At 39.3% G+C, this 22,624-nt stretch overlaps 2 protein-coding genes and 1 pseudogene across 5 annotated transcripts; 1 reads left to right on the top strand and 2 right to left on the bottom strand.

Moving 5' to 3' along the window:
• Positions 1 to 1,382: 1,382 nt before the first annotated feature.
• LOC146458618 (uncharacterized) lies at positions 1,383 to 6,556 on the top strand. Of its 3 annotated transcripts, none has more exons than XM_085090464.1 (4): positions 1,383 to 1,481; positions 3,297 to 3,376; positions 4,639 to 4,863; positions 6,050 to 6,556. In XM_085090464.1, exons 2-4 carry the CDS (start codon positions 3,304 to 3,306, stop codon positions 6,358 to 6,360), a joined length of 609 nt encoding a protein of 202 aa, XP_084946590.1. In that variant the 5' UTR covers positions 1,383 to 1,481; positions 3,297 to 3,303; the 3' UTR covers positions 6,361 to 6,556. The 3 variants fall into 3 exon arrangements, with proteins under 3 accessions (XP_084946590.1, XP_084946591.1, XP_084946589.1); XM_085090465.1 differs by lacking the exon at positions 1,383 to 1,481 and adding an exon at positions 1,498 to 1,519; XM_085090463.1 differs by lacking the exon at positions 1,383 to 1,481 and adding an exon at positions 1,722 to 1,783.
• A 4,696-nt stretch (positions 6,557 to 11,252) lies between these two features.
• On the bottom strand, positions 11,253 to 14,868 carry LOC146458619 (pantetheinase pseudogene; annotated as a pseudogene). The gene has a single exon (XR_014858164.1). The product of XR_014858164.1 is annotated as a pantetheinase pseudogene (transcript).
• A 1,930-nt stretch (positions 14,869 to 16,798) lies between these two features.
• LOC146458620 (extended synaptotagmin-2-like) lies at positions 16,799 to 21,382 on the bottom strand. The gene is made up of 2 exons (XM_085090486.1): positions 21,223 to 21,382; positions 16,799 to 21,033 (listed from the first exon to the last, which is right to left on the bottom strand). The coding sequence occupies exon 2, from the start codon at positions 21,001 to 21,003 to the stop codon at positions 18,688 to 18,690; it is 2,316 nt and encodes a 771-aa protein (XP_084946612.1). The 5' UTR covers positions 21,004 to 21,033; positions 21,223 to 21,382; the 3' UTR covers positions 16,799 to 18,687.
• Between the last annotated feature and the right edge of the window lie 1,242 nt (positions 21,383 to 22,624).

Consider the following 22,624-nt stretch of genomic DNA (forward strand, 5'->3'; position numbering starts at 1 on the left):
ATGGCTTCTCAAATGATCAATAATTCTTGGAGAAATTCAAGGCTAAAGTTGGTAAACTTTATGGTAATTAGGATCACATATCCAAACCACGGTCACGGTAGTGATTTTCTTTGTTTTCTTTTGATGAATTTTTAATGCATTTGAGAATTATTGGTATACACTATTTAGAGACTGGTTCATTTACCTTCAATCAAATTTTCTATACATACCCTCGAAAGCAATGCAATTCAAAGTTTGTGGAGACCCTGTCTGGTGAGCCAATCGCTTTCAAAAGCGATCTATTTCCCTTAAACTCGACCGTGGATCAGGAATCACGTGTATTCCGCCAGACAAGATAAACACTTCTGGTTCAAATTCCCAACCCCACCCACGTAACGTTCAACCCCCCCCCCCCCCCCCCCGCCCTTTGGAAGGCCTTTCGCGTCCAATGCCCTACTCCATGGGCACGGAAAATGGTTAAATGATCGGGGTATGCCCCAGGGGGATTTTGAAGGTTCGAATTGATCACTGCATTAGCAAATAGAACGCAGCTTTTCAAGCTCAAAACATGTCAAATAGCGGGAGACGAGATGTCTAGCGTAAACTATACCAGATAAGAGAAGTGTTATGAAATATTAGAAAATTTTCTCATAAATACCTTTTGAGCAGCAAAAATAAGTGAACGAATTAGCACTGAAAATGCAACGTAGGCACGATTTACAATAAATAAGGGCGTTTCTCAAATCTTGACTTTTATTTGTGCGTGTTTGTGGCTAACATTAACGTTCTGCGCATTTTAGAAAAAAAAACGTTATCGTATAGATCTATCGTATATCATTTTTAGTAAAGCAAATTTGTCGCCAGGAGTCAGTGTCTTAAAGATTGTACTGATTTAACACTTCCTCGGAAGCTTACATTTTTTATTGAAGGGATTTTAAGTTAAATTATCATTTTCTATGGTAACAATACTGAATCGTCTTAACCACGTGTTCCCATTTGATGAGGCCCTATGCGCCAATGTTCCCACTTAATAATGTTTTTTCGCTTTTGAGGGAAAATGTTAAAGTGCACCTCCTCGGCTCTTTAAACGCGTTAAGGGTTGTGGAGCCTATAGCTAAGCAATCTTTCTGATTGGTTTTAAATTGCAAAAGTAGTAGACACTGGAGTAACGCATTTAAGAGTTTTTAACTTGAAGAAATGTTTTCCCTGAGTAAACAGTAAAAATGGCAAGCATCAGGTACGGTTCCTCAGAAATTATCTTTTGGCGTGCGCTTTTTGCTGCTCCAATAATGGCGTTATCTCGTCTATCCAATTGTGCATTTTAACAGATGTCTAGATAAAATTTTACACGCCAATTCCATTTGCGAATGATGGGTAATTAGGAGCACTAAAAGCAGAGAGAAAGCAGCAGAACTTATTAGTTCGATTCTAAATTCACCGCGGAGCCTGAACAACTGAGATTTATTCTTACCAAGAGAGAAGAATCGTCGGGAATCACTCCAGTAAGTAACTACGTTTACACTTATGTTTCCTAATTCAGGTAAAATTATGTAAAATTGTTTTGCTCTCGCTTGTAGTTGAAAAAACTTAATGGGACACACGGTCATTTATTTCTCCGAGTAACATCCTGAATTTCCAAATAACACTTTTTCGTCAAAAGTGGGCATAACGCACTGACCAAATTTTCTTTAAAACGGTGATTGTAGAGCACAGAAACCATTCATAAATGTTTTTGATTATGGATAGCCAAGAAACGAATGGATGCCAACTTCAAAAGTCGGGTCGACGTTTTCAAATTTTTGCCGTGTGTGTTAATCAAAATTGACTAGCAAGGTATTAATTACAAAATATAAGTTTACCAAATGTTTCACCAAAAATCGGGATAATCCCTTTGATATCTTCTTTTCTTACGGAAAACAAATCGAGTTCGGTTTCAAATTTGCTACCTTAGGAAGAGCAGATATTTCGTAAGGTCCCAGCGATTCATGTTTATATCACTTTACTTATTTTCCATCTATACAGTCTATCTTTCGTCTTTAGAATATCTTAAGTTCTGAGATTAGCACCCTGGGGCTTGCTTTACGAAACCCACATCTAACTTAGGAAGAGCTTTGAAGCTGGCCCCTGGTTCTCATCCACAAGTCTGTTCTCAATCCCTTCAGTCTTAGATAAAAGACCATAAAACGCCTCGACAGAAGGACAATGGAAGCTCCCGAGACGCCTTACGGCTTTTGTCGTTCGTAGGCGGCTACCGCCCATGAATTTAGAAAATTCTAGAACTGTTATCAGTGGGCTTAGCACATTGATTGTCCCTAAAACTTAACGTTGGCTAGAAATGTAGACTATTGTTATCCTAATGTCCAAAACAAAGTAGAGCTATAGCGGATAGTTCTTGGCTTACATGTGGATGTCAAATTGTTGCTCATAGAAAATAACTCGTTGCAAATGAATGCCTTGCAATAGTCTACCCTCCTGTTATACGTGAGACAACTTATTGCCATAATCTTATGACCAAACGATTTCCTACGGGTGTGGCCAAGTCAAGCATAACATAATAATACAGCTCTTCCTAACAGATCGCCTTAAAACGATCATGTCACTAATCCAGTTTTAGAATTTGTTTTTGAAAACGTTGAGTGACGTTGAAACCGTTAGTTGAACACTCCGTTCATCCAACATTTGACCAACATCCGTTCAACGTTCGTTGAACGAATGTTGGTCAAATGTTGACACCGTTTAAACGGGCCTTACACACGCTGTAACCATGTGCTCGCGTAATTTTTCGTGATCATGACAGATCGATTCAATAAAGTTTTGCGAACTCATAATGTTGTCATGACGGCGAAGCATTGTTAGCTTATTGAATAGTTAATTTTCGTTTCAAAATGTCTTCTGCAGTCTTCGACAAGCCTTTTTAACTACTAATATTTTGTAAATGTTCGTCGCGCTGAAACAAATTTATAGCACTATCAGTGTCAGGATAACCGATCTGTAAACCAGAATAATTTTTAATCATCCGGTTTTTCGGATCCTTCCCGTTGCATCAGCTTTAAATACAACAAAAAAAGAAATCTCGACACCAATTGCAATGGCGTTTGTCCTTTCCTTTTTTCCTAAATCTTTTCTCAGTTAAAACAGCTGACTTCTTAGTTTACCTTACGGTTTTGTCCTTTGTATTGTGTTCGGGATATTGTATTTCAAGAGTTTTAAAAACATGTCGAATGGAGATAGTGTCCCCAATTATAGCAGTGATGTAGACAATTTTGACAGCTCAGTATATATTTTTTTTCAATATCTTTTTCTTTTGTTCCAGCTAGTATCAAGATGGGTATCAAGATGATGCTTTCTTTTCTTCTTGTTTTCCTCCCTTTTGAAGCTGAAGCGAATTTGCAAGGAGGTAAGTATTCTTTAACCCTATTAATCCCATTATTTATAGCGGTTTCCAATTGAGTGTAGTAAAACTAAAACCAAAGTAATTACTCTGGCCAATCCAAAAGATGTAAACAACACAATGAGCCAATCAGAATTCGAAGCAAATACATGTAACAGGCGCCGAGCGCGGGAAAACGAGTGTGGCGAAAACACGATTGGTTTTAATTTGGATTCCCATTGGTTGAGAAAGTGGTGCGAGTTTTGTTAACCAATCACAGAGCGTAGTAGTGCGAAACCAAAGCAAACGTGAAACTACTTTCGCCACGCAATTGAAAACCGCTCTAAGTAAACGCTATTAAACTGCGCGACTTTTTCACAAATTTATCTGCGAACAAGTTGATGTGGTAGTAATGTGTTTAGTGAATTTGATCTTATCATATTTGCTTATGAAAAATACCTTTCTTAAGAAAGCTTTTTATGTTTTTAGTTGTCCTTCTAATGGTTTTGATTGCTTTTCGGTCACTTTTGGTGGTGCTCTGGCATTTAATGAAAATCCAGAAATCCAAGATGATGGATCCACCATGACCATCGTAACACACAAAAGAGACAAAAAATTCCCCTTTAGGGTTCTGTGTGGTTGGATATGTCTTTGAATTACCTTAATGGCTTCAGCAATTTGAATTTAAGCTGATAAAAACTAAATGTTCTTGCTGAGACATTACGTCAAACTTCAGTGACAATTCGAACCATTAACATTATCCTTTTGGGCTGTCGGGCTGCCGGGGTCTGTGGAATAAATAAACTAAATAAAAATAACGTGTGAGAATTGCTACCCTATAACACTTTAATGGGAACTTAACTGGAACATTTGAACTGCATTCTAACTATTCTGCTAATAAATTGGTTCCAGCGGTGGAAAATTACAATATATGAGTTTTTGTTCATTGTACCATTGCCAGTTCAGAAAATTGTTATAATTTCTTATGTTTGGAGTGTAGAGTTCTCAACGTTGGGATGATGGTACGGCTCGCTGCCAAGTCTCTCAACCTCAGACATAGAAAACATTCCTCAATATATAGCGTGTTCCAACAACACTGACTTATCATTGTTTCGCTTAGTATACCTGCTTGTTTTTTATCATGATCATCATTACAAGCACAAAAAAAAAAGGAATTAACTGGTTGTGTTTAAACTGATCTCCCGCATTTGTGGTCTCGGATTGAAGCTCGGCCGGCTATCTACATATAAATTAATTCTAATCAGAGGAACTCTACCTTCCTTTGTTAGCGGATTCTACCATACTGTCTGGAGAACCGCTGTATGAACGTAAACTCAATGACTTCCTTGAGATGGTTGTTGGAAGCAATCGTGACTGGGAGCTGTGCTACCGCGCCTCCCGTGACGGTTGGGCTGCCAAGACCTTCCACGACAAGTGTGATAGGAGGCCGAACACGGTCAGCATCATAAAGGTCGCAGATTCCGTTTTTGGCGGTTTCACGGACACGCCCTGGGGTAAGCTATTTGTACCTTTTCAATGGCAATGGCCAGAACAAATACGAGGCAGGTGAAAGCTACTTTCCTAGCATCCGTGTATTAGCACCGAGACAGCAGCAACATACATTTCTGGGAGACATGAGAGCAACCGGATATAGTTAGTGGCCAATGACTACTCCTAGTTCAAGCTCACATAAGTGCGTTACAGTTCCACTTGTTGGGTATTTGCTTTGCTTATTCGTATATAAGGGCTTTTATGCCTCCGTTCCAAAATTCAAATACCTCGAGCAAACATGTCTTGGTGTCAGTAATATATTGTCTGGAAACCTAGAGCACAAAAGTTTATTTTACTTCTAGAAAAAAAATATATTATAATTAACAATTATTCCATGAGCGTGCGTTGGATGTGAGACGATAGATAACTTACGAAGCGCGTAGCGCCGAGATGGCTGTAATCATCTTATATACAACAAGCGCGAGAGGAGTAATTATTTTTTTATTAAAAACAATCAGAAATATTGCTAGATCGTTGTTGATTTCGCTTTGCAAGAACAACCAGAAGACAATTTAATGGTCGCTATTTCTTAGGCATGGTATAATATTAATGATTTATATACCATAGGTGCTAAGCCAATCATATCTCTGGAATTGCATTGTACAATGATCCAGTTGAATAAATGTGATGGCGGAATATTTTAAACCAAGTGAATAAATGAGACCGATGTATTATTCAGTGAGTGCGCATATGCAACACATGACATGCCAATCCTAGCAGTATGCAGAATGTTCAGGTTGTCCCATGAACCTAGTTGAATGGCCTTAGCTCCCACGAGTCTCCTGTAGCTCAGTGGTAGAGCATCTGAACTAGTAATCGAAAGGTGTTTAAGCCTAGTGAATAAATGAGACTGATGTATTATTCGGTAAGTGCGCATATGCCTCACATGACATTCCAATCTTAGCAGTATGCAGAATGTTTGTCCCATGACTCTAGTTTAATGGTCTTAGCTCCTACGAGTCTCCTGTAGCCCAGTGGTAGAGTATCCAAACTAGGTCTTAGGTTCGACTCCTGATAGGAATAGATAGCCAACCCGAGTTGGCTCGGATTTTTTTCCGAGTATGCCTGTGTGACTTACTAAAAATACATCATTTTCAATGATCCAGTTTTTAGTAATCTAGATACAATTCTTTTCTTCTTGTTCTGTAGATACCTCTGGAGAATATGGTTACTCTTCCAACGCGTTTATCTTTTCCCTTCACAACAATGAAGGGCTGGGACCCTTCATGAGCATGATAAAATCACCGAGATTCGCCATCTTCAACGACGCTTTCTACGGCCCGACATTTGGCAGAGGGTATGACATTCAGATTGAGAATTATGCCAACAGACACAGTTATTCCTACACCGAGTTTGGCAACGCCTATACTGTTCCAAGTGGAGTGAAACAACGGCGCACTATCCTTGCTGGCACATACAACTTCTCTCCTGACGAGGTGGAAGTCTTTTACCTCGCCTAAGTTCCTCTATGGCTGCTATCTATCATTAATATTTAGCGGTGCTTGCATTGAACCGTGATTAGTTTAGAGATATTGTCCCCTTACTTTAGCCAAAAAATAAATCATTTATGTGCGGCTTTGTCAGCAATGCCTGACAACACTGTAAAGGTTTATCTGTCCAGTCTTGCAAGACAATAAAGAGTGGGTAAACTGGTAACCTGTTCATGATTTTCTTTGTCGTGATACTCTATACATGACTCACCCTGTCTTGAAATGCATTGCATCTTGTTAAAAGAAACTCACCTCTTATTCTACAAGAAGAAAACATTTAAACTAGTGCAACGTTTGATCCTGACATCCATACCATAACTATAATTATGACCGCGGCACGAGCTACACTCAAGTGGATGTCGGAAATAGATGTGTGTCTGCCTTCCAAAGCATATCCACCAAAAGCTGGAAAATTATTCGGAGACCTGTATCCAGTGGATTTCGACGATTTTTTTATATGATCTTTTTCTACCCAATTTGAGAAAACCGACTTATCCTTAGACAAATATAGCTGGCTGTTTTTAGTGGAAAGATTAAAATTTTGTGCGCGAATAAACCATTTGTCGGCAGGCTTGTCTTTGGCGGTAAAGAGAAAAGCTACTTTGTGAAATGCATGTAAACAATTGTTGGACATCTGTAATAACAGAGACCTTAAGCAACGACGACTACTGGACCGCAAAAAATAGGTTTGCTGTTGAAAACCAATCCTGACTCTGCGTTACGTGCGTTATATGTTTTGGTACATTTCCCTGCTGTCCTCAGCAAAACAACAACCGTGAAATAACCAGATTTAAGGTTTTGTGGAGAACATGAGCACATGACGGTGAATTTTTCGTACTCTTTCATACTCTGCTTGCACTAAGTTTAGTAACCAATTCTGCTCTACTTGGGTAGTCAGCTATCTTCTGCTTTGGCTTTGAAGCAAGTTGCACATAGCTGCTCTGTCGAGTACAAATGTAGTATACTGTAAGGCTGCTTTGTAGTCCCAATTCTTTATATGAGAGGAAGTACCAATATCGCACTTCCAGTTTATCAATTATTCTTTTCTTCTTTCATTTAAGGGACGTCCGAGCGCAATTCGCGGACTGAGGGTCTCACGCTTTGTAAAATCCATGTACAATTGTGTCTCTTTTCTCTGCTTTTTTTTTGTGGGGGCGTACAAAAACCAGTGTCTAGCACGGCTTGTGCGACATATTGTCACATTTTAATATGCGGTAAATAAATGTCCCAAAGTCTGGCGCGATTCTATTGCTTTTGGCAGGAATTGTTTGCCATTTTAACCCTCTAGTTTGTAGAAACTCTTTCCAATTGGAATCCTCGTAGCCTTTAGCTTCTCGGTTTCTCGACGGTCAGCTTGATTTCGCAAACCCTTGGAGAAATGGAGATGTTTCAAATGGTCTAGGTATTTTTTAATTAGCTCCTCAGAGCCACAAAGGTAGAAGAAAATTCTGTAATTTCTTTCGCTGTGTTCTGCTTTCCTTCATTGAAGGATTTTTTTTTATTTGCGCTCTAAGCATAAAGTCATCAACTGGTCGTGCTGTTCCATCTAAAGAAGTAGCCGGAGATTCAAATACACTTTTGTACCTGAATTTTTCTATATCCGGGAAAGGGCGTGGAATTCTGCCCATCATGGAGACAGCCGACCATTTTTACATGAACCGCAGTACTGCTCTTTTGTAACCTTCAGTTGCAGGCATGTCTTTGACAGATTCCATGTATAGCTCTCCGCCATCATAGTGGTCATTTATATAGTCACAAAGTTTAGCAAAATAATTATAGCCGTTAGGTTTTAAAAGGCTCAAAAAGGTTGTTAAGGGGAGGAAGGGGGGTGGGGGGCGGTCATGGTATTTTACCATGGTTTGCAGGATAGCTCATGAGGGGGGCCAGAAAAAATTATTTAGAGCATCAGGGGAGCTTCAAAAACATGAAGGGGAAAAATTTAAAAATTATCGTAGCCCCCCATCTGTATAAATTATGAACCCTCCTTTAGCATAATTTTTTTTCTCGCGTTTGTTGCAACTGAGCTCGAACGACAACTCGCTCCAGCATGCTTTGCCAGACCGTGTCCAACCACCACTGGCCAAAGCGTATTATGTCACACATTAATTTTCTCTATTCTATTATAGAGTGTAGAATTTCAAAAATTTCCAGGGGGGGGGGGCATGCCCCCAGTCCCCCCTAGACGGGAACGTTCACTGGGTCTCTAAATTCCTAACCCACCTTGTAAACCTCTTCTACCCTACTGCAAAAATATTATTGAAACCCCTGATCATGCATATCTATGTCAATGTGAATCGGCAAAAAAAACTCAGTTACATTTGATTGAAGTTAATTTAGGGCTTGAACTTTTATTTTGTTGGATTTGTTTATTTATTTATTTATTCATTCATTCATTCATTCTTTTATTTATTTATTTTGAATCAGGGCTCCATTTACTGAAACTAGCCTTGGAAAACTGGACACCCTGTATAAAAATTGATTTAACAAAATTCTTAGCTGTTTTGGTTCTTAGTATTTGAGCAAATTAGTAATTTTAAATTAAGCAATTTTAGGTGTTGCTTTTCCCAGTTTAGCTCCTTGTGAAACTTTCCATGTGTTTGGGTCTTAATCCTCATCTTACTGGCTGCAGTTGTTAGGCTGCTGCAGTCAGACATGAAAAAGCCTTCATAGCAGACTGTGAAACATCCCTGACAACAGAGTAAAGTAGAGTCGAGTCGAGTCGAGTTGAGTTGAGTTGAGTTGAGTCGAGTCGAGTCGAGTCGAGTCGAGTCGAGTCGAGTCGAGTCGAGTCGAGTAGAGTAGAGTAGAGTAGAGTAGAGTAGACTTAATTTAGCCAGGGTGTCCCATTCAGCTACATGGCTGTTATCCAGAGGGATGTTATATTATATAACATGGCAATAAATATAAATATAAATTAATTTAAATAGTTAAGAAAAACTTTCTTGTGCTGTCTCACGTGCAAATGTTAGAAATGGAAAAGTCTAAAAGAAGAAAGCGATTCTGCTCTTTGAATTTTAGTAGGTAGTCAATTAATAAGAAGGATAGAACCTGAGAATCTAAAGGTACGTTAAGGCTTGGGTAGGTGGTAGGGTTCTTTTTTGTAATTCTGTTGTTGAAGTTCAGGAATACAAAGGGCAAAACAAACCTCTCTTTGGAGCTGTCTCATACTCTACAGCTTCAGTCAAATTAGACCACCATCACTGGGTGAAATGATGATTCCTTCACGAACAGAGCTATTTTTAAGTAGTTTTTGACAATGCTGGAAAAGAAGACCTTAGCAAGGGCTACTGGAATCTAAAAAGAATATTGGGGGTAACCACACATTTTCTGGAGGTAATCAACTAACAATATTCCTAAGAAGCTTTAAAATACAAAACAGAGTGTAAATGATTTTTTTTTTCCAAATTGAAGCTTGACTATCCCCTGAAAAATGGGTGGTTAGGCTGCATTCATTATGTATCCTACAGGGGGGGGGGGGGGGGGCAGAGGATTTTAGGGGGGGATCTCAAATTTTTAGAGCAAAAAAAGGGGGGATATGAAAATTGTTTAAACATCTCCTGGGGGGATGCTTATTTTTTGTAAGATTCTGTCTAGCTTTTGTAATGGTTTTAAAAAGTGAGAAAAGAAAAGATAAGTACAGCAGCTTCTTTCAAGGATTGTAAGCAACAAGGGTACCTCTATTATTCTGAGAGACTATATATAGTACACGAGCTGGCAGGCTATCTATACCTAATTCGCGCTACTTAAACTGGCTGGCATAGGTATGACATAAACAGTCAAAGCTCTCTCGATGTTCTTATTAAACATGTCTCTTACTATTATACAGATATTTATTTTGATATTTCTTGTGAGGGGGGGATGGGGGGGGGGGTATTCATTTTTCGGCTGATTGCTTGGGGGGGTTCTGAAAATTTGTATGGACCTTGGGGGGGATATAAAAAACCGAGCCGCTGAAAAAAAAATCCTCTGCCCCTTCCCCCCCCCCCCCCCCCCCCCTGTAGCATACATAATGAATGCAGCCTTACCCCCAATTTTCGTTTTGGATAGTTTTCAATAACACTTTAGTTGTTAAGACCTTTTTTTTAACCTCATACTCATAAACTGCACAATGTGAATTTAAGTCAACACCATGCATCCAAAAGAAATCTGCATTTCCCAGATCTTCCCAGGATGTGCAGAACGTATGTGCAGTGTCATCCTTCAGTAATCCTAAACTTGGATTAATCGTATGTGTGTTAAAACTTGGGTTCAAAAAGTTTAAGTTAAACCTTACCCTGCTTCATAAAACTCTTACATAAAGCCCTTCAATTGCAAAAGTCTTCCTCACGGCAATTTAAGAAAGGTCAGGTTAGGTTGTGTGTTTGCAGTCAAATAGGCCATTTCTGAGTTGCTTTGGAACTCATTATGAAAGCAAGGCTAAGTGCAAAGTTTTTATAAAAATTAGGTTTCATTCAAATGCCGACAAAACTGATTTTCATATGAAAAGCTTTGCACTCGCTTTCATAATAAGATTCACAGCAACTCAGAAATGGTCCATTCCTGAGCTCGAGGGTGGGGAAAGAAAGAAAATGCAACCCATTTATGATTATTATGCATGCACCCCTAGACCTGGTTCCAAGAAATGTCTCCCCCTTTTAGACTCCTTTTCGTGGTTTGACAGACCTCTCATATAAATAATACCTATGGACTCACATGAGCTGTACAAAATGGGTTTAAAGCAGGCTAACCACAGGCTCACCATCATCTCTGTGTGGTGGACTGTGCAATTAGTGGCCATGTCAGTTATTAATAACAAAAGCTTTTTTCTCTAAAAGATATAGTTTGTTAAACTGATCAAAATTGAATAAAAATTGCAAAACATGTGAGCATAATGTTCTGTTTCTTTAATAATAATAGTTACAATTATAATAATAAGCTTAACATGTATTTATTCACCTATCAGAAACATTGTTCTCACAGTTGACCCTGATATTAAAACTAAGAACTATGAATTACAAGCTTTTAATATATAGCATAAAACTTGGAGTTGTTTAACATACACTACAGTAACTATAGGGGTGAGATACAAGCTAACATACTGGAAAAATACTGTTTGTTTCCAAAAATTAAACTACATAGCTAAATATATAAAGAGGAAAATATGCTTGTCTAGTCAATAACACTTGAGTAAAATGTTCTCTCTTTTTTTGTCCTAAACTTCGAACAAGGTAAGTTTTCATGACACACGTTAAAACCTCGAAGTATTGATTTCTCTTATAAACTCAGCAGGTCAAACTTGACCACCTAACTCTACACTAAGACACATCCCCCATAATGAGTGCAGAAAAATTTGATTGCCAGTTAGTTTTATATCAACTTGTAGTCTGAATTCATGAACCAAAATTGTTGAAATCTTCCCTATTTAGTGAATAAACCCATAAGCAGGCATAAGAGTAAAATGTTTACCAGTTATGCCACAAAAAAGGTTAGTGACAAGTAGTTACATGTAGGCCTTTGTGTCAATGATTCAGAGTCCAAGTTTTCATTACTGAGTAATATTTTGGGGGGGATTTAGCAAACAGCCTTCTACAAGAACTTTTAGTGCATCTATTTAAATGTTTTAATTTGCTACTAATGATAGCTAACAATTCACACAAGATAAAAATTCGTTCAGCACCCTTAAGTGAATAATTATTATAGTCTCATTAAACTTTTATTATAATTATTCACATAAGAGTGCCCAATAAACAAATGGAGTTCCTGGTATTGACTTTCAACTTAATGTAACTTGTTTCATTCTGTTCAGTCTTTTATCTCCCAATCAAACCGTTTATCTTAATTGTAATTTAGATATATTGCTGGCCAGGGTTTTTTTAGCTGTTTAGCTGTTTTTTGTTCTGTTTTGGTTGTTTCTTCTTTGACTGTGATATTTTTAAAATTTATGTAAACAGCGTTAGCTCTCTCGGTGAGCACTTTTTTGCTCCTAGAGAAAATGTCGAAATAAAATATTGTTTTTAAATTAAAAAAAAAACAATTGTAATTTGACAGAAACCTATGGGGACCAGCAACAGCCCACAACAGGTAACCTTGGGAGACTCCTAAGTTACGCCTGTCTTCAAATGGACATAAAATTTCTTAAGCACCCAGGTTATACTGGAAAGGTCCACGATTTTCTGCTAAGTGATGTTTCAACTACATGTAAATATTTATCATAGATAGCATTTTGAGATTACAGCCCCAGATTATAAATTCTTAGATGATATGGCACTCAGTTGAAAGTATCCCATTTGGGAATGGCAGATTGGCCATTTCACTGTTGTTCAAAATTGTCTTTCATTATGAAGTATCCTGAGTATCTGGGTTTACTAAGGGGAGGGGGGAGAAGAAAGGGAAGCAAAGCCTGACACTAAAGCATCCATCGGCTTGTGTCGATTATATTTCAAATTAATTGAAGGGCTCCGTGGAAAAAGGGCATAAGTGATGATTTTGGCCATTAATTTAAAATGTCATCCAAATGAGCTGAATTTTTGCTTGTGGCCTTTGATTCAATAGAAAAACATTGCCCTGTATTTTTTTTTTCTTTTTTGCAAATTCCTTTTGAAGAAAAACCTTCAGCAAAAAACGTGTGAGCGTTCTTTGCATTCTTTTATTCAAAGCGGAAACAAAAGAAACCAATATATTAAGTTCTTTGTTTCGTAAAATCAATGGCTTTTTTTTGGTTGTTGTTTTGTTTATTAATGGTTTAACTATAGCACAATTTAGAAATCATTAAAGCCTCACTTGAGGTCCTTCAGATTTCAGCAGAAAAAAAAAACTATCAATAGCTATCTTTTATCAAATACAGTACTATAGTTTGGATTTCAAGGCCAAACAACCACTTGCATCCTTCCTTAACACAAAACCCACTACCTGTCACAAAATAGTGAGAAATTAGTCGTCATGGTGATCTAGTTCATAAATGCGGCCAAATAACACAGCTGATACCAGAGGCTTGTTGAAGGTCTGAACAGTCATTTTAGTTCCAGACAGTGACATGGCCTTGGCAGAGATTAGTTCAACACCACTTGACAGAACCTCAGGAAATACATGTGCCTTTGATGAAAAATTGCCCATTACAGCGAATGAGTTGAACACTGTTGATGCAGCAAGGATTGGAGAACCACAGGAGTACTCTTCCATTGTTTGGCATTTTATTAAAACACACACCTGAATGAAGAAGCCTTCTGGGTTGTGTTGACCGCTAAAAGCTCCTAATGCAAATAACTCATTCTTAAAAGGTTGTTGACTGGCTGTTGAGTAGCTTGCTTGGCAACAAAGGCTATTAGAACATACAGAAATGTTTCCTTCAGCAGATTCAAGTTTAACAAAAGTGTACAAATCTTTCAACAACCTGGAGTGGAATGGTTTATTGTCGAGTACCAATGGTAAGCCCAACTGTTTGATGCCATCTTCAGAAGATTTGAATGGCATGCTATTTGATTGGCAGTTTTGTGTCATGCATTGTTCTGGATGCAGGTCCAGATTTGGTAAAGTTGCAATCAATAGGTGTCCTTCATATGTCTTTGTTTCATAGACATATGATAAAGCCTCCCCACAAGAGTATATACCACTCCCTACCATGTCTATCAGTGGTTGGTGCTGATTGGCAGCCAGAAGATTGACACATGTCAATCTAGACCATGCCTGCTGGTACTCTACTGATGCCAAGATAGGAAACCCATCAAACCATGCAGTTGGGAATACAATGTTGCGCACACCATACTTCTCTACAAGAGTGATGGCTGGGTCATGGAAAAGCATATCAAAACATGTGAAAACCCCAAATGTAATCCCAAACGAGGTCTTAAAAGTCACGATTTCTGCTTTCTGTGGAGTGTTGAACTGGTCTTCATGAAAGAGATGCTGTTTGTGGTATTTAGCTAATAACGTACCATCTGAATCAAATGCTACATCGGTGTTAAACTGGTATTTGCCATCGTTGGGACAGTGCGGATCCAATTTACCACAGTACTGAACGTCCCCCATGTTAGCGACTACTGCAATAGACGAATTACGGGCAATGCAACTCAGTTCTCTCAACACTTCAGTATTTTCAAATTGTTCCGGGTTTCTGCAAGGATTCCAACTTTTCTTTAGCTTGGCAGGATTTGGAATAATTTCTAGAAACGGAAAGATTTGATCGCGAGTGTAATCAAAGCCATAAATTCCATCTTCTGGGAAAACAATGATTTCAGCACCATTAGATTTTGCCAATTCAGCTTTCTTCTCAAACACAGCCAAGTTTTTCTTCATGATCTCCAAGGCTTCTTGGCGAGTGAATATCTTCTTTCCCATGATAAAGAAAGTAACATGCTCGTAGACTGCAGCCGTGTAGGCATCTTTTGATGTGCAAGGCTTAACAGAAAGCATAAAAGTAAAAAGAAAACAGAATAGCGCTCCAAATTGCAAAACCTTCATGATGACTGTCATGACACAGCACTCGAGTGCAAAGTCTGTAGTTTGCGCAGCAATCAAGCAGGCGTTGAACGTAGCCGAGAGTGGACTGGGGCAGGCTGAAGTTTCGCATCAACTTCCAATCTCGTACCCAGAGTCTTCAGGCTTTTTGGTCAGCGGGGCAACGCCGGGAAGACTCTGGGGACATCGAAAAAATTCAATTTTTTTGATTGGCTGTTCCGTAACGGTTTCCATTGTTTTACCGCAGAAATCCTGCGGTAATAAAATTCGATGTCCCCAGAGTCTTCCCGGCGTTGCCCCGCTGACCAAAAAGCCTGAAGACTCTGGGTACGAGATTGATCAACTTCCTTCGTTTTCGCGGTGGGCCAATACAGGTGTACGTTGTTATAATAAAAATGCGTAAAAAGTTCAGCTGGCATTTTCGTTAAGCCAGCGAAGTTCGTAGGTTTGGTAGATAAGCTTTCTAGCATGACTACATAACAACTACATAACAGACGGACGTACCAGCTAAACATTTCATTCTACCGGCGAAACTAGACATATTACTCATCATATAGACTGTAACTCTAAAAACGTTATTTACATGGTACACTGCAACTGCTGCCACAAACAATACATAGGAGAAACAAAACGACGACTTAAAGACTGTTTTAACGAACACCGTAGACCAGTCGACAAACAAACAAACAGTTCCAAACCCACCACAGTTTCAGAACATTTTCTTTCTTACGACCATAACGCTTCTTTTGCTACTTATTCCTTTCGAACTCATCAAATCTAATCGCGACAGTGTACGCAAAGCTAGAGAGGCATAACTCATTGACAGAGCTGTCGAGGTCAAACTATTGAACCCTTAGGTCTTAATAGGAGAGATGAGACATTAACATTTTTCCCGTCTTTCATCTTCTTAAGTTTATATGTAATTAACTCATTGATAATCATATGTATTTTGTTTTCGTCTTCCACCGCGTTGTAACGTTAGCTAATTTGCTTATACCTGCCGTATTTACCAGTTGTATTTTCAAATTTCAAATTGTAACGTTTTTGTTCATGTAACTTTAGCCTATTTTTTCAGGTATCTACTGTGTAACTGTTTAAAATTGTAACGTATCTTGCCACAGGGCCAGTCTCAAACATACCCCGTGCCTTTCAAAATATTGGAAAATATACTTCCCTGACCGTGAAATCAGCATTGATCTTTTTCCAGATTATTTGCTTTACAATTTTTTTGCTGATTAGATCCTTCTCGCTACAGGATCCGGTACTTTTATTTTGTCGCAGTGGTCCTTGTAAACCCAGTTTATCACTGGTTTTTCTAGCACGAGCCAAGACGAGGCACTAGCTTAGTGGATAAGAAGGGATGACGTGTTGTAGGAACTAAATCCGGGATCACTATTTACTTGATACCAGTATCACAAAAAGGCAACCATTTAACACTTGAACAAAGCTGATTTTTGAAAGGACTATCCATGGACAATAGACACTCAGGCTATGTTCACACGGGAACGGTTTCAAATGGGCGCGGTTCAAATACAGTCAACACTTGCCTTGCGGACACCTCGCTATAACGGACACCCAATAATAATACAGACAGCAGCTAAATCCCCGGCAAAAATAAATTACAGACGTTTGACTGAAATAAATTCCTGTTATTATGGACTCTCGCTATTAAGGACACTAACTCACGGTCCCGAGGGTGTCCGCAATAAAGGGAGTCGACTGTATTGGGCAGAATAGGTTTTTGTTCACACGGGAACCCGGTGTGAGCTGGGCTCGGAAAAATAAAGCAAGTCCAGTTTTGGACTGTTCCGTTCCCAAGTGTAAAAGAATTCGTTTTACTACCAACAGCGCGATTTTTGAAGTTTTGAAGTTTATTTGCCTTTCTTTCTAATACTGATTTACAATTTATTGAGTGGTTAATGTATGGCGAGGTGACCTCTAGAAACCACCAGGCTTATTGTTGAGGCCACCTCGATTTAGGCTTCAATACTAGTCAAATTTATTGTGTCTTGATCGTGGTTTAAAATTATTTAAAGCCTACGAACTATGTACAGTGATGACCTGAAAAGGTGAATGGCTAAAATTCTTGGTGTAACTGCCTTCAAAACAGAAGACAAAACTGAAAAATAATTTGTTTTGCCAAATGAAGTCTACTGTATGTTCATTTTTAACTCTCTGCAAATGTTTGGTTGGTTTTTGTTTTAGCAGGAAAAAAACAGGAATTAAAGCTTAAGTGTGAAATATGTTTTAAGGAAGAAGGTAAGAATTTCAAAACTTTTAGTTTTTAGCAAACTATTCTCATGGCGGGTGTTTTTTTTTATTCACACATATGTTATTACAATCTTCTTGATGAGCTAAGAAGAGAAGCATTATCAGCACAGGGCGCAGAGGAGTCAAATTTGTTTTAAATGAACGGCTAAATGCTCCGGTGCAAGCCGATTTTGTTGATTTAATTAAATACAAGAACGTGATCTAACAAAGCTTCATGGGATCATATTACGTGTCTGTTGAAAGATTAACGCTTCAGATCAACAAAATCGGTTTGCGCCGGAGAATTTAGCCGTTCATTTACAACCGAAATTTGACTCTTCTGTGCCTTGTGTTATCAGGTCCGTATCCTGACCAAAATTTTAACTAAGTAGTATAAGAAAGATAGAAGATAAAAATGTAGGTAATAATATGCGCGAAAATAAATACTGGGTATAATAATTGTTTCAGTTAAAAAACAATGAAATAATAAGCTTAAACTTGAAACAATGACAGGTGCGGGTTCGTTATATACCGCACGTAGAAATAATTTTTGGCAGAACACATCAATTAAATGAATTGCTCAGAATTTCTTCCAATCACTCAAACAAGCAGGATGGCTGGCGATGGCTGGAATCGCTATGCTTCAAATCCAATCAATATAGTCTGCGTTCATTGAACACTAAAATTCCAAGAGCTTTGAATATCCAAGGCTCGATTTCGACTGCTCCCTCGGGTCCGGTTTTGAGGGTGAGTCAGGCTCATTTCCTAAACAGCGGCTGGTAATAGCCTGGCCTATGAATATCCTAAACTTAGAAACTTTTACCGAGGCATTTGCTTCGGTTGCCTCGTGATGCTGGCTACGGACATGAAGTATCTGATGAAATGTCTAAATTATAACACTTGTGCGGCGCTAATATCTTTGTAAAAAATCTATGGTTTGAGACATCACGCTGAATATTTCTTTCAGCCGGTCTTCCTGGCATGACAAGGTGTGGAGATGATCTTGGTTAGGGACAAAGGCACCCTGCTGAGCTTTCCAGCGATAATAGGAAAATAATCCGTCAGAAGATGGGGCACGGGCACCAATAGGACCTAATAGGGACATAACGTTTTGTGGGTGCCGTTAACAAATACACATAGTGCGTGGGTACGTGCAGGAAACAACTCCAGGTTTTCATTCTGGTACCATTTCCAGGTACAGGCGCTAGTCTGCAGGTACGAGGATGACTGTTTCAACTTTACCCATGGCTCAGGCACCATGAAATAAACATCAACAAAAAGAATCAAATAGTTGTGCTCAGCTTTTCAATAGCTATGACAAGAAACAGAGTTATATGGCTCAAAAAAGTAAATCCTTTTCAGTACCCAAGTTCCGCTCACAGTACTGCTCAAGTGACACAATCTCTTGGTCAAAGCCACAGTTTTGTTTTCGTACTAGCAGGAGCTTTCACCCGGCAGCAAAGTTTGTTTCAAAGTAAAATCTATCATTTCTCGTCTCATATTCTGTTCCGGTAGACTTTTTTTGGTCTAGAGACATTCTTCTAAGTGACGTTCGGGCTGGAGAGATTTTCCCAAGTGAATACACGATGTAGTACTGAGGGTTGATCAAGTTCTTTACTTAGTAAGCTCACAAATGATGGTCACCCCAGGGGACAAACTCAACTCACAGAGTTTTATAGAAGTAAATCCAATCAATTCACGTCGTTTCCCTGGCAAATGAATCAGCCTTTCGTTTTTAACAGCGACGTATAGTTGTTTATCCGCCAACTGATCAAGGCCGATGACGTACTCGAAGCTTTCATTGAACACGGGATCCAGACTCCCTGGAAAAGAAAAGGTTTTGCGAATAGATCTCTTGGAGCGAGAAGGTAACAGATTGACAAGAACGTAAGGGTTTGTCTTTGAAGCCGGCTCCGGAGAGGAAAGATTCTTGGCATTGAGAACTGTCACCACTAGGCGGTTTCGTCGATGATCGTAGATCAACTTTAGCGAAACCTCCCCTCGAGACAAGTAGTCCAATCCCGAGACTTCGGGACTTTGCCCGTTAGAACCTTCATCAACTATGCTACCGCTGGGGGAGGATCTGGAACCAGAACTGGAACTCGACGCCTGTTCAACTGACCCACTGCTGTAGCTCTCGGAAGTGGAAGACGAATCGTGACCATTTACTTCCGGGATCATTGTTGGTGTGTCTGTCCGCTGAAGACGGCTTCCATCGTCGTGGCATGCCCTAAGTTTGCTACCAATCTGCAAGGAACACGGAGCGCTGGACGTGCCCACAGCCTTCAAAGCTCGCAAGGTGAACTTGCAGGCTATACTTCCGTTTTCGCCGGCTTCACCCGTGCTGCTCCGTAACTGGAAGGAATCTTGAACAGTCATATCGGGTTGTTCTATGAGTCTTCTCACACTGAATACTAAAACTCCTAAGCAGCTGTTGGCTTCCATTACTTCAATTCGAGCCTCTTCATGTGGATCGGTTAACAAAAATCTCAGAGATTGTTTCCATTCTAGGTCATCCCCTTTGGCGCATAAACTTGTTAACGTAGTATCTCCAACAGACACTCTACAGTGCACCTTTCTCGTTAACAGAGACCTCTTGTGGGTTGGAAGATTTTGCGCCTTGATCAGCTTGATTATCAGCACGGCTACGCTCTCGCGTTCTTTTGTATATCTGAAATGCAGTGGATCATTACTAAGAGAGAACCATTCCAACTTCAAATGAAGCTTGCCCTGTTTGGCCTTTTCTAAAGGGAGCCAAATGTCTTGGGCACCCTCTTCGACTACAGAACAAATTTTCATGTCAGCATTGCCAATTTTGCTATCTTTGGAAGCGATATCGTGGTCAAAGAGATAAATTTCTAATTCTTGACCTTCAGAATTGTCCACAAATGCCTCGAAAGTCTCTTCCCATGTAGGGCTTGACTCGTTTTTCTTGGTCTCTGTGCGAAATGTTTGAGCGCCGACCTCCAAAATGGCGTAAGGGTCAGGGCAGTCTTTGCCGATCAGTGAAAAATCTGACTTCACTAGTTCCCGTGCTTCCACACACTGGATGCGTAGTAGCCCTTCGGGAACTGGGTACTGCAAATCGCCGGCATCCACGCTTCCCGCCAATGGAATCGCAATCCTATTGGGCAAGACGATGAGCCCAGCGATGACGTCATCGACGATACCGCGTAGTGTTTTCTTCAATCCGGGAAAGTCCAATACATTTAATAAGTTTGTCAAATTGAAAGCGATCTTTGGCCTCTTGAGAAAAAACACTGTTACTCCTCCTACGATAGTCTCATTTGAAAGCAGAGGTTTTAGAATTATCCTAAGAGGACCGTGAATTTGGAAGTCGGAAATTCCTAGTTTCACGTTTTTCACTGTCAATTTCAGCTGTGCATCCCCACTGTAATACAGATCGACATCCATTATAAATTCTGTAGGCCTGCTGTGGCTGCTGCTAGAATATGATTTTATGTTTCCGATAAACGGTGGTTTTTGCCCGAGCTCGATTTTGTCGAAATGCAAGGTCTTTAGTGCCGGAGGAAGGTTCCTTTGAATTTCGGGCTCTACAGTTTCTGTTAAGATTTTTCGTGTCAATCCTTCGATAGATGGCCATAATCTTTTCATTACTTCGTTGAGCCATATCGCATTTTCAGTCTCCGACAGACTCACCGATGGTACGTGAAACGTTTTGATTTTCGAAAGGTTCGATTCGTTCGACATTTCGCGGAAGTTCTCACGCTTTCTTTTACTGACTTGTGAGCGAAAGTCTCCAAATACGTAGATCGAAACTAACAACAGAATCCATGCAAGGCTGACATTCCATGTCCCCAATAACCACAGAATGGATGCGACAACGAAATAAACGAGAAGGTTTCTTCGATCTTTCCTTGAAAAAGCTTGAAATAGTTTGAGTAAAATCGATTTATCTTCGTCAGCCATGTTGGACACTAAACGTGCTCTCGCCTTGATCTGTATAAAAGTAAATCGGAAACAAATAAAAATTCATTTTACCCAATGTGATGACATGATATATTTAAGATCAACTACCTAAGAACTGAATAAATCAGTCCCATAAAGATGTTTGAGTACAACGAAATAACTAAGGTAGATTCTTACAAAATATAGTTGAAAAGAACACAAAACCGTCTACTTTCTTACCACCAAAATATTCCTTTTTCTGTCCTTCTTTATCTTTGAGGAGATATTCCAGCAATGTCATGGAAAATAAAGCGACTCGATCGGTGTAAATCAGCCGTATTTGCATATATTCATTATATGCATTTTGCATATTTTAGTGCGCTTGTCCAGATGTTGATGAAACGCCCCGGGTAAAACCCTTTGTCTGAAACAGCTTTTCGCCATCGATCAACCAATCACGAAAAGTTTGTTATCCTTTGATCTCTCACCGCATTAGTTCACCGCGTATATAAATTTCAGAATTGTGGAAATCAGTGAGTGATCATGTCTTTGTCATTAGACGCTATAAATTTTTAATCGCCTTTTTCGAGTTGGCCGATTGTTTCCTCAAAATGACGGCTGAAAGAGTGGTTTCTTTGTTCGCTCAAAGGTCCACAAACAATGACGATGTTGACAATAAATGAAGGATGTGTTTATTGGCTGAAGATGTACGCTAAACAAATAAGCAGAACCTTCTGTGAAGTTTTGTATAAATAAGCGTGGAAACCTTTTTATTTATGATTTTGCGAAACAGGTGATTTCCTTAGCATATGGTAACTCGTCAGATTGGTCTTTGTCCTCATGCCTACCAGTAATTGTTTCTCGTGTCTCAGCGTCAAACTAGCTTTATACCATATACTTTATATTTTCTGTTAATCACTATAGTCCAAAAAAAAGTTTTGCGTCCAGGATGTTTGCAATTTTATAGCCCTCACGTGCGACCCAGAATTGCTGATAATGTTGTTTAGAAGTTTTCAGTTAGTAAGACTGTTTTGAAATCGAACCCTCGATCTTTTCAATACGTAGCGCAATTTCATGAACTCTTAAATGATCGATGTTATTCTGGTTCTATATTGGAGTCTGCACACGAACGAGTAACTGAATTGCAAGGGGGCTTAACATACTTTTTGTAAACGCAACAAAATCTTAAAGCATATTAGCCAACTATGTTTACGCGTGCACGTGACTTATTTATTTTTATTTATTTATTTATTTTCTGTCGCCAAACTGACTCCCCGGACGGCATGTGTCAGATTTTTTTTTTTTTTTTTTTTTTTTTGGGGGGGGGGGGGCGGGGTATCCTTTGCAAACCAAACATTCAGCCCACCTCTCCTTGAAAAAAAAAAAGTGGAAGGCTGTGCACAGGCTAGTTAATAAACAAACCGTTTTCGGGGCGGCTGATATATCGGGGGAAAATGCCACAGACTGAGAGTAGCCTTTGAATGGGAATTAAGTTTCCTCTACAACTATCCTGTCATCCCTATGTTCTATGTTGTTGTAGTGTGTTAAATTCGATTTCTTTTTCTTTTTTTTTTTTCGGCAAAGTATCATTAATCATTAAACATTAAATATTGTTCGGAAAATGAATAGTTCGCCGCTAGCC

This window comes from Pavona decussata, unplaced genomic scaffold, assembly GCF_977016875.1.
Source record: "Pavona decussata unplaced genomic scaffold, jaPavDecu1.1 SCAFFOLD_232, whole genome shotgun sequence".
Taxonomy (NCBI): Eukaryota; Metazoa; Cnidaria; class Anthozoa; order Scleractinia; family Agariciidae; genus Pavona; species Pavona decussata.

Excerpts from the sequence above, each read along its gene's own strand:
- LOC146458618 (XM_085090463.1), top strand. The coding sequence starts at position 1,737 with ATGGATGCCAACTTCAAAAGTCGGGTCGACGTTTTCAAATTTTTGCC. Across the intron at positions 1,784-3,296 it reads GACGTTTTCAAATTTTTGCC|TATCAAGATGGGTATCAAGA; the intron begins GTGTGTGTTAAT and ends TGTTCCAGCTAG. Across the intron at positions 3,377-4,638 it reads TGAAGCGAATTTGCAAGGAG|CGGATTCTACCATACTGTCT; the intron begins GTAAGTATTCTT and ends TTCCTTTGTTAG.
- LOC146458620 (XM_085090486.1), bottom strand. The coding sequence starts at position 21,003 with ATGGCTGACGAAGATAAATCGATTTTACTCAAACTATTTCAAGCTTTT.